The following is an 11,871-nucleotide window of genomic DNA, read 5'->3' as shown; positions in this document are numbered from 1 at the left end:
GTCTCATAAATGTCTTGAACCCATCCTAGTCGTACATATGCCCCACGTGTCAGTGCTATCTCGACTCTGGCCTCCTCGGCAGACACCTCGAGCAACTCTGTCAGCAAAAATCTAGCCTCCTCCGTAGAAAGAGCATGGAAACTGTGCAAGGCGCCAGTGATGGGCAAATGAAGGAGTGATGACACATCATCCAATGTGATTGTCAGCTCTCCTACCGAAAGGTGGAAGGTGCTGGTCTCACCGTGCCACCTCTCCACGAATGTGGATATCAGTCCAAGATCGCCAGTAATAACTGAACAATCGATCAGTGGACTTAATCCTATGGCAGCCACCAGGTCTTCAATCTCAGGCACTAGCATCCCAATCAGTGTCACCTTCCTCCCATGTGACACTAACTTCAAATCAGGACGTTCCTGATTCGAAGTACAAATTATACAAGTATTAAAAAAAATTAATGACAAACAAATAAATCAACAATGATAAATAATTAACAAATTAAAATACCTGTCCACTCCAAACAGCATGTACAACATGCTCGGCAAATGATGTCAGCACTGACGGGTCACGTGGCCCACCAAGGAATCCCTCAGCAGCATCATCAACATCTGACCCCTCAGCACCATCAACACCCTCTACATCCGCACGCATCTTAGGTGCCTCCGCAGCCAGCTCAGGGACATCGTCAGTCATGTCAGCAACGCCCTCAGCCATATCACATCCCTCCGCAGTCATTTGATGAACCTGTAGCCTACGGGCTGAGGCAGTAGGCCTACGCCTCTCGGGAACATCAGCTACATCATGGTCATCATGTCTATCTTTGCCTACAAGTCTACCTATGGCACGACCTAAACCTCGTGTTCTAGCCATGATCTACAAATCATGTCGAACACGTATTTTTTTCGGTCAAAATATACACAACTTTCTTTATAAAAATAAAACAAGTTTATTTGTAAACAAATAAAACTAATATAAATCAAATTATTTGAAAACATACACAGCATAATTTTTTTTAAAAATTAAACAACTTCATTTATAAAAAAAACACAACTAATGTAAAAAAAATTAATTAGTAAACATGCACAACTTAATTTAATTTTTTTTTTAAAAAAACTTCATTTATAAAAAAAACACAACTAAATTATTTAGTAAAGAGAAAGCAACTTATTTTTTTTAAAAATAAACAACTTCATTTATAAAAAAAAACACAACTAATATAAAAATAATTAATTACTAAACATCCACAACTTAATTTAAAAAAAACTTCATTTATAAAAAACCACAACTAATGTAAAAAAAATTAATTAGTAAACATCCACAACTTAATTTAAAAAAAAATTTAAAAAAATTCATTTATAAAAAAAACACAACTCAATTATTTAGTAAACACCCACAACTTAATTTTTTAAAAAATAAACAACTTCATTTATAAAAAAAACACAACTAATATAAAAATAATTAATGACTAAACATCCACAACTTAATTTAAAAAAAAATAAACAACTTCAATTATAAAAAAAACATAACTAATATAAACATAATTAATTACTAAACATCCACAACTTAATTTTTTTAAAAAATAAACAACTTCATTTATAAAAAAAACACAACTAATATAAAAATAATTAATTACTAAACATCCACAACTTAATTTTTTAAAAAAATAAACAACTTCATTTATAAAAAAAAACACAACTAATATAAAAATAATTAATTACTAAACATCCACAACTTAATTTAAAAAAAAAAACTTCATTTCTAAAAAACCACAACTAATATACAAATAATTAATTATTAAACATACACAACTTAATTTTAAAAAAAATTAAACAACTTCATTTATAAAAAAAATACTTCATTTATAATAAAATAAACAACTTTATTTATAATAAAATAAAAAAGTTTATTTATAGACAAAAAAAACACAACTAATTTCAAAATATATAATTAGTAAACATACACAACTTTAATTATATATAACAATAAAACAAAAATGGGAAATTTTTTTTCCAAACATACACAACTTTATTTATAAAAATTAACTACTTCATTTATAAAAAAAATACATAAGTAATTTAAAATTAAATAATTAGTAAAATACTCAACTAAAATGATATAAAAAATAAACTAAAAAAATTAACAAAAATAACCAACCTATTTAACAAAAACAATATTTTAAAAAAAATCTAAATTCCGGAAGAAGTAGTTCTTTCGGAAACTTTCCGGAAGAAGGGGTCTTCTGGAAAGTGCTTCCGGAACCGCTGAAAGGTCATCCGGAAGAACCCTTCTTCCGAAATGTTTTCGGAAAAACTACTTCTTCCGGAAACTTTCCGGAAGAGGTGTTCCGGGAGTTTTCCGGAAGACCAGTTCTTTCGGAATACGTTTTATTACTTCCGGAAGAACCCTTCTTCCAGAAATCTTTCGGAAGACCTTCTTCCGGAATTTCCGGAAGAACCCCAAACGGGTCTTCCGGAAGGCGCCACCGTAAGCTCCCCTTCCCCATTTTTTCCGGCGTCTTCTATCCTAAGGTTCCGCTAACCTAAGGTTCTTCTAACCTACCATAAATGCTACAACTATGGTGCATAATAAAAGCAAAGGGAAGGTTAGGGACACCTACCTCGAACGGAAATGGAATCCAAGCGAAACAAGCAGCAGCCCGAGGAGGAGAAAACGCAGCTCGCGGAAGAGGGAAGCAAAGGAACAAAAGCAGAAGCAAGAAGGAGACGCGTGAGTGATTCCGGGAGAGGAGAGTTTTAAATGTTTTAAATTTTTTTAATGAAGGGCAAAATGATCCATTCAATAAATTGCTGGGTGCAATATTGCTGGATGCACCTAGCATTTCCCTTTTTTGGATCGTCTTAATAATTTCCGTGAATATCTCTTCTCCTTCTGTTTGCACCTCGAAATTGTGTGACAACTGACAATTTCCTGGAATCGTCAAGCATGTCTTTCTGCCATTACAAGACAGAAGAAATCAAGGAGTGTTCAAATTGCCTTTCAAAGAAAAGGTAGTGTTCAAATTGCCTTTCAAAAAAAAAAAAAAACGGTAGTGTTCTAATTGCCTGATTGTGGCGGACAGCTAGCAAACTCCTTTTGTGGTCCATCTATATTTTCTTGGGTCGCGCAATTTCGTTTTAAATACAGATTGCTTTTTGAAAGAATAAATCGTAGTCAACACCAATCTTTTCATTAAAGTAATTATCAAATAACAACAATAACAATAACACAAACAAACCCAAAAAGTTGTTGTAAGGAAAATCAACAACTACAAGCGAATTAATCTTTGAGGCAGTTGAGAGATATCCATAATTTATGACCCAAAGAGAAAAAAAAAACAATAACACCCAAACACGAATAATGGCATTCCATAATGGTATTCCTTCACATGACACGCCAGGCACTAAATATAATTATTCAGGACCATTAAATTGTATTCCTTATGTACTTTCCATTCATAAATTAAAATATTTAATTAATAATTTTCGCTGACTAGACCATTTATATAAGCTGTATCTGACTTTTCTGTATTCTATTTTGCCCATAAGAGGGGCACCATTTTAGCTCTCTTTAAACAAAAAAGGACGTGTTAATTTAGTGAATCATCCAGGGCTTGCAACAAAGACATTAATGATTTTCTTGTAGTAACTGCCAATTTTTTTAACATTTATTATTATTATTATTATTATTATTATTATTATTATTATTAATTATTATTTGTTTTTGTTTTTGAAAGTGAAGGACTAATTTCTTTAAGTTCAACGATTCATGTAAAGGGTTAATCATTTTTAAGAGATGATCTTCCATATATAAGGACATGTGAATTAATTCCCTAATCATATTATTAAGGAATATAATTATCTGTCAAGGCTCAAGCATATCCTATTATGTTGGTTTTTTTATCTCGTGTTTAAAATTATAAGTAACATTTTAATTTATTTTAAAATATTATTCAGTTGAAAATATAAAGAAAACATACCAACATGATGTGTTATGATTATGATTGATAAATAATTTTGTTCATTAAATATGTGATCATCAATTTGATTCTTTATTTAAAGATTAACCTTTAAAAAATTATTCTTGATTTTTTTTAACAATATTCTTTCATTAATATCTGGTCAAAATACTTATATGGATATACAAGTACACCATTAAAATAATTTTATCATAATAAATTATAATTAAGTTGAATATTAAAAGACAAACAATATATGACGGAAACATCACAATATTAAAATGTTAATAGTTTGTAACATTTTGTCTCTAAAGTTTTTCTCATCTCAAAAACAAAGTCTAGGAAACCGCGTGTGACTAAGACTAACACATTGTGGTCCAACTCCAGCTAGCCATGGACTTGTAATATAACGAATATGACTTTTATTTACTTATAAAAAAAACTTGTAGTTCAAGAAGACAAATTATCATTAATTGAAGAACAAAATACATGAAAATGGAAGCAACTGAGATCATATTCCTTTTGTTTTTTGGTCAAAAGAGAAGATATATGGAATAGCATTAGCTTCTTCAAATGAAGAAAACACCAGCCCCCAGTTTGCATAAATCTAACCAAAGAAAAAAGAATGTTGGATTCCAAGATAGAGGTGCAGCCAATGGTACACAGAGTCACCATGTTGAGAGCCATTCTGCTCTGGCATATTTCAAGTCTTCCTTCAAGAAATTTTTTACATTGTTTCTCTCTGGGAAGCGAAAAACAGACTCAGAAGCTGCTGAAAGTGATGACAGAAAGAATACACACAAAGTTAGAGGGGTATCATGTAAGTTTAATGAATAATGATGTTTTTTTTTCTCCTGCCAATTGATTATGTTAAATGATTTGATCGTGTTTGTTAATGTTTATGATAGCCTTTATGTATAATATAAATGCTTTTGTGGCTATTCATCTTGGTGCACAATAATGTATAAAATTTATTGGAATTTGCAGCTTCCACGGATGTATCATCTGATAGTTCCAAGAGTTCATCAAAAAGGGTGTTTTCTCATTGCTCTGCATCATCTGGCACTGCAAGTAGTAAGCTTGGAATGGGAAACTTCACCTTTGAGGAGATTTACAAGGCAACAGCAAAGTTCTCTCTAGAGAATAAGATTGGGGAAGGCGCGTTTGGAACAGTGTATAAGGGAAAGCTTAATGATGGAACCCTTGTGGCTGTAAAGCGTGCCAAGAAGGTATGGTAGTATAATGTTCATGTTTTGATTATTTCACATCTCTAGAATTGTTCAATTGAGGTTGAAGTTGATGTAAGAGAAGCAGGTTCATCATATATAAGCCTGATCATGTATGACTTTTTTTTAGTTTTATTACTTTTTAATCGATGAGCCTGATCTAGTGAAGTTTCTTGGCAGGATTTACTAAACAAGAACTTAGCTGAGTTCAAGAATGAAATAAACACCTTGTCGAAAATTGAGCACATTAACCTTGTAAGGTGGTATGGATATTTGGAGCATGGACATGAAAAGATTATTGTTGTTGAATATATTAGTAATGGAACTCTTCGGGAACATTTAGATGGTAAGTCTAGGTTTATAATAGAACTCTGTCTAATGGTCGTAGCAATCTCTCATAGTCTACACGTTGGTCTATAATGCAGTTATCAAATACATCAACTTTATAGTCAATTTCTATAGCTTATATTGACATACACAGAAATTGTCACTTGTTAATGCAGGTATTCGGGGAGATGGACTAGAAATTGGTGAGCGTCTAGACATAGCAATTGACATAGCTCATGCAATTACTTACCTTCATATGTACACAGGTATGTGTCCTTAGAATTAGATTACTAAATAAAGAAATATGTAACAACAAATTTGGATTGCTTAATTATTGCATTGTGTTTACATCTATTCATGCATGCTATTTACAAAGTGATAAAGTAATTTTACAAGAATCATTTATGTCATGTTCGACAAGATATTTTAATTAGTTTTTAATTTTTTTTATTAGTTGAAAAACTCATTTGACTGTTTGGTAATAATAGTTTTTCAATAATTTTTATTATTTTTTGAAATGCCACTTGGAGTAATGTTTTTTAAAATATAAACTCTTAACTTTTTATATTTTTTTTTACTTTTATCCTTAATATATTTATTCATTTTTTTCATTATCTTTTTTAAATAAATTATAATTTTATTATTTTTTTGTCGTTTGTACTTTTGAGATGCTTCGACAACTCATTTTATTAAACACTTCTAATTTAATAAGTTAGGTTTTGAGATATCAATTATCAACTAGCTTTTTCAGGTAATTTTGCCAAGAATAACCTTAGTCTTCTTTGTGCTCTTAATGACTGAATGTATGTGTTGTTTGATTGACAGATCATCCAATTATTCATAGAGACGTCAAAGCATCAAATATCTTAATCACCGATAAACTAAGGGCCAAAGTTGCAGACTTCGGTTTTGCTCGGTTGGGACCAGAAGACCCTGGTGCAACCCATATTTCAACTCAAATTAAAGGAACAGCTGGTTACATGGATCCTGATTACATGCGAACGCGACATCTCTCCGAAAAGAGTGATGTTTATTCCTTCGGCGTGCTGCTTGTTGAAATGATGACAGGAAGATATCCAGTTGAACCACAGAGACCTCCCAATGAGAGAGTTACAATTAAATGGGTAAGTAGGTCCAATCTATCAAATAGAACTTCATCAATTTTGAATTAATTGTGATTGGTTCAATTATATTCCAGACAAGGTGTAGAAAACATAAAGAAATTTTTGCTGCATCCTAATTATTCTAAGCATGCACATTGTGGTTAGTGGATTATTCAAGCAATAGATGTTAGATTTTCTGATTGTTATTCAGTTTTCTTGTCTGGAAGTATGTAGCAAGTAGGTAAACTGTCCCAGGAATCATTTTGAACCATTAAAAGCATTGTTGCCTCTGTTTGTAAGTGTACAGTTAATTAATTAATAGGTCATCGGGGTAAATATAATCTAATCTAATGCCAAAGAAGTTTAATCTATCTCTGTTCACAGCAGATTTCTTATCAGACAATAAGGAAATTAGTGATAGCAAGAAGTTGCTAGCATTACCTTAGTAGATGTTGTTTGATAATTATTCTCTTCAAGAAAGTTTAAGTCACAAGTTTAGTTATACATAACTTATTTAGTTTTAAGTCCTATATTGGAGTCATTGACTATACAATCATTCTATTGGACACTGGCCATGACCGAATATATCTTTCTCTTCATATACCTTTCTCTCATAAGTCATAACACTTGTAAGTCGTCAAGGCAATTAAAAGAAGTTTAGCAATTAAAAGCTTATTATGGACAGTAATAGGCTTATACGATATATAATAATAGATTTAGGAAAACAAGGAAATGGAGGAAGAATAATTAACGATTCTTTGCTTAATTTCCAACTTCTTGGTTCATTAACTTCATAATATTTTTAATAAAAAAATTTAATGGATTAATTCTAGTTAACATACTAATGTCAATTTAGTAATCTTGGAAAAAAAATGAACTCAAACTTATAACATTAAGGTCTCTTATAAATTCTAGTTTTGACTCAATAATTAAGTTTAATTTTATGTTCAACTTGAACCCGAATCGTTCTGGTAAAACTTCCAATATTCTTAAAGACAAAGTCATCATCATTGAGGCGATGGAAAGAAATAATGGTTGAGCAATGTTTGTTAAACAAAGTCATTATCATTGACAAAGTCATCTTACATCTTACCTCTTGTTTCTATTAAGCTATGATATAAATTATTGGCTTAAATATGTTTAAAGTCCCTCATAAATGATCAGATTTTGTTCTGGATCTCTAATAAATTATTTTGTTGTTTTGAATCTCTGACATATTGAAACTTTTATTTTGAGTCCTTATTATAAGTTAAGTGATGCTGTGTTGTAAACTGATCTTTCCAACATTATCAACGGTTGTGATGATGTTACATCATCACTTAAATGAAGACATGAACTCAACAAAAATTTCAATATATCGATGACTCAAAATAATGGCAAGGTTTATTAGGGACCTATAACAAAATTCAGTCATTTATTAGAGACCTTAAACATATTTAAGCCTAAAATATTTTAGCAAATCAAATTACATGCACAAATAACATACTACTTCCTTAGTATCTTATAATGATCATGACAATGGAATAGGGTGAGAACCCTTCAATGAAACCAAGTTGATATAATTTGCATGGAATACAGGCAATGCAGTTGTTGAGACAAAAAGAAGTTGTGATTGCCATGGATCCAAGATTGAGTAGAAATCCAACCTCCAACAAGGCAGTGCAAAAGGTTCTCAAGCTAGCTTTCCAATGCCTTGCACCGGTGAGACGATCACGACCATCTATGAAGAGTTGTGCAGAGGTTCTATGGGAGATCCGTAAAGATTTTAAAGAAAAAGCATTTTCTCATCCTCCTCACCATTCTGCAGATTTCCCTCAAAGAGATGCTAGGAAGAATAGACATAAGACATATGGTATTGAAGACAGTAAAGGCTATAAATTTGTATTTGCATAAAAAATTTCACATTTGAAGTTTGTTCATTGATTGTTCTTATAGTCAAAACATGTCTAATTTAGATCTTGTTTGTATTAATGTTCATTACTTGAAGCTGTTAGTTTCTTGAGATTTTACCCTCTTCCATTTTGAAATTCTCAAGTTTTTAAAATATTGAGACTGGAAGGTATGGTTTGTTTGTGGCCTAAATGGGTGACATTAGAAAATAAAGGAAAAAAATCAGCAGCTTGGATTTCAGTGTATACTAGTTTTGTCTTTTGTTATCCATTTGTCAATAACATACTTTATATGGTAGCTTGGGGTGTCTTATAAAGTCTACTGTAAACATTAAGCATTGAGAATTTTTTTTTTATAATTAAAGTGAAAATCTATTGATTGGCTTCAATAATATGATTGTAATTTGGGAGAAGTTATGTGCAATCCTACCCCCCAAGGGCATTGGATAGAAGACTCCAGGAAGATTGAGCCAGAGGTGTAGGAGAAGGCCCTAAGGTTCTTTGAGCCTTAGGGTAGATTTTGTGATGCAATCCTACCCCCCAAGGGCATTGGATAGAAGACTCCAAAAAGATTGAGCCAAAGATGCAACAGAAGGCCCTAGGGTTCTCATGAGCCTTAGGATAGATTTTGGGTCCATGGGCTAAGTATGAGCCCACTTATCTTTGTACATATTAGATTAAGGTTTCATTATATTTGGGTCTTGTATTTAGGGCTCCATAGTGTAGGGAGGGTACCCTAGTAATGTAGGATTTTCAGCCCCTGTATTTTAGGGCACCTAGACTAATTTTTGTATTAGAGGTAGTTTTGTAATTTCACATGCATTAAGTGCACTATTTGATATGTGTGTTGGGAGATAAATTTAATCGAATTGGGAGAAGCCCAATCCAATTAAATTGTGGACCATCTTAAGGGGGAGGTGAGCGTTTGCTTGCTACACCCCATTGCCACATCATATAGTCATACTTTGTGCATGTCCTTCATGCTTTACATGCCTCATGACACCTAAGCACACTTAGTGGAGAATCTTGGACTTGATCTTGGATTAGTGGGCTGAACCATAGCTAAAATTCACTAATCATAATTAGTGAAATTTTGGCTCCAAATTTGGCTCCAAAAATTCAAATTCAAATTTAAGTGAAATTAGAATACAAATTCAAATTTCCCTCTAATTTTTGGTGACACTTAGGCTATAAATAGAGGTCTTGTGTGGACATTTTTTCAAATTTGATCATTTAACAATTACACTTCAAATTTCAGACCTCATTTGAGGCATAAAATTTCGTGCTCCTTCCCTCCTTCTCCCTTTATTCATCTTCTCCTACCTTCAAGCTCTTATCTATGGCTTCCTATGGGGGTGAGCTTCTTCTTGACTCATCTTCTCTTTGAAGTGTCATCTCCAATCATCTTTCTTCCTTCTCCATTACACTTCCATTGATCTTCAAGAAGCAAAGAAGTCCATTAATGAAGAAGATCCAAGGTCTACAAGCTCTGCATGAAGCTACATCATGTGGTATCAGAGCATCTTCATCTAGGTGATGTTCTTTTGCTTCCTTTATCTTTTGTTCGGTCAATTCAATGTAATTCCTTGTTCTTCATCTTCTGCTCAATGTATCTCCTCCATTGTCTTGTGGTTTGGTTCTTTTTAGAGTAAATTCAAAAAAATAAATCGATTAAATCTTAGATCTACATTTGTTCTTGCATTTTTATGGTTCAAATTTTAAAGATCTACTCTTGAATCATGTTTTTGTGTTGATCTTAGGTTCTATCATTTTTTAGTCATTAGCTTCTTGTGCTGAACTTTTAGATATTAATTTTCTTGCAAAATATTGATTAGAAAAGAAAACACAAAAATCTAAGTGTAAATCACTTCATTCATGTTGTCTTAGAGTCATGTTTAGTCATAATAATTGTCACATTATGTTCTAAGTTTGTGTTCAATTTTGATTTTGTTGATTGAATTCTAGATACATTTGTTCATGTATTCTTGAAATTCTTATCCTATCATTTTAATTTTGAGTCTAATTCATGCATGTTATTTAGTTCATAACATGTTCTAAATCAATTCCTAGAACTTGTCTTATTGTTGAACTTTTTTTTTTGTTTTCTAAGTTTCCTATATGATGCCTATGAAGAAATTGAGTTGTGGTGCTGAGTTGTGGCTGGATTTGTGAATCAAAATAAGTCTTAAGCACTCTTGAATTGTGTTATTCAAGACAATTGAGCATAAGCAAACACAAATTGTAACTATCCATGCCTTAAGCAACATAAACACTACTCTTGATTTCTAGGTTGAAATTCTGGTTGCTGTCAATTTTGGCACACTATCTTCTTAACTCCACCATGGTTTGAATACTTTGATTCTTGAGCTGAAATTTTAACGGAATAAAATAGACATCTGGACGAAAACAATGGAAAAAGAATGAATAAAAACGAAAAAGAAATGAGCAAGAAAAGGTGATGAAGATTAACATCAAAATACACATCCAGAACAACAATAAAAAATGTGTATGCTTAATTAGCTTGAAAATTGTTCATTATTTTGAGCTTTATTACAAGCCTATTTGACACCTTGGAGTTCATCTTTTAGATGTGTTGCTAAATTGACATAACTAGAATTTTTCTTTGAGTTTTGTTTTTAATTTGTCAATCTAATCTAGTGCCATTCTAGGACTTCCTTTGTGTTTCACCTTGGCTTGTGGTGCTGTCCTTTTGCTTTATTTTTTCTTGAATCTCATTGAATTAATGTCACGTTAAATTTCCTTTTGCTTTAGCTTTCATTTCATCTTTTGGTTTCTTGCTTGTCTTTCTTTTTGTGTGTGTTTAAGTGTTGCCTACAACAAGGATTGGAAGAGAAAATTTGTGTGTTGCTTGAAGGAATATTTTTGAGTCTTGGAGGTTAACCATCCTAGGAGCACCATTGGATTTGAAGAAACCAAAGCCTCACCAAATTTGGAGTGAAACACTTGAGAAAACAGACAAGCATTGTAGACAAATTTGAAGACCTTAATTGCCTTGTTAAATTTGTTGTAATAGAACAATTGAGTGCTGATTTTTTTTTCTATTGCAGTTCCTTGTATTTGGACATTCTTCAGGGATGTATGGGGAGTCTCCAAGAGGCCACCAAAACCTCTATTTGTGTGTAATAACTTAGTGTAAACTGTGTAGACTAAGTGAAGAGCTAGTTGGGACCTCCAAAGGGTCATCCAAGCCTTCACATAGGAAATTGTCTAGCTTGCTTTAAATTTCCTTTACCTAATCTTTCACACCTCTTTTAGTGTTTATTTTGGCTAGTTTCAACCATAGTTTCTTTTACCTTTTGTTTTCAAACCCCCAACAAGAAAGAACCACAACTTAGGAACCAACATGAGTGTTT

General features: G+C 32.2%; 1 protein-coding gene across 1 annotated transcript; it reads left to right on the top strand.

Moving 5' to 3' along the window:
* Positions 1-4,393: 4,393 nt before the first annotated feature.
* LOC114377235 (calmodulin-binding receptor-like cytoplasmic kinase 2) lies at positions 4,394-8,745 on the top strand. The gene is made up of 6 exons (XM_028335666.1): positions 4,394-4,772; positions 4,940-5,181; positions 5,359-5,524; positions 5,682-5,771; positions 6,331-6,629; positions 8,187-8,745. Exons 1-6 carry the CDS (start codon positions 4,526-4,528, stop codon positions 8,499-8,501), a joined length of 1,359 nt encoding a protein of 452 aa, XP_028191467.1. The 5' UTR covers positions 4,394-4,525; the 3' UTR covers positions 8,502-8,745.
* The last annotated feature ends 3,126 nt before the right edge of the window (positions 8,746-11,871 follow it).

Source organism: Glycine soja, chromosome 11 (genome assembly GCF_004193775.1).
Source record: "Glycine soja cultivar W05 chromosome 11, ASM419377v2, whole genome shotgun sequence".
Lineage (NCBI taxonomy): Eukaryota > Viridiplantae > Streptophyta > Magnoliopsida > Fabales > Fabaceae > Glycine > Glycine soja.
This window is presented reverse-complemented; position numbering and strand designations above follow the sequence as displayed.

Bases quoted from the DNA above. Each gene is read 5' to 3' on its own strand.
- LOC114377235 (XM_028335666.1), top strand. From the start codon at position 4,526: ATGAAGAAAACACCAGCCCCCAGTTTGCATAAATCTAACCAAAGAAAA. The intron at 5,525-5,681 runs GTAAGTCTAGGT...TTGTTAATGCAG, and splicing joins TCTTCGGGAACATTTAGATG to GTATTCGGGGAGATGGACTA. The intron at 6,630-8,186 runs GTAAGTAGGTCC...CATGGAATACAG, and splicing joins AGAGAGTTACAATTAAATGG to GCAATGCAGTTGTTGAGACA.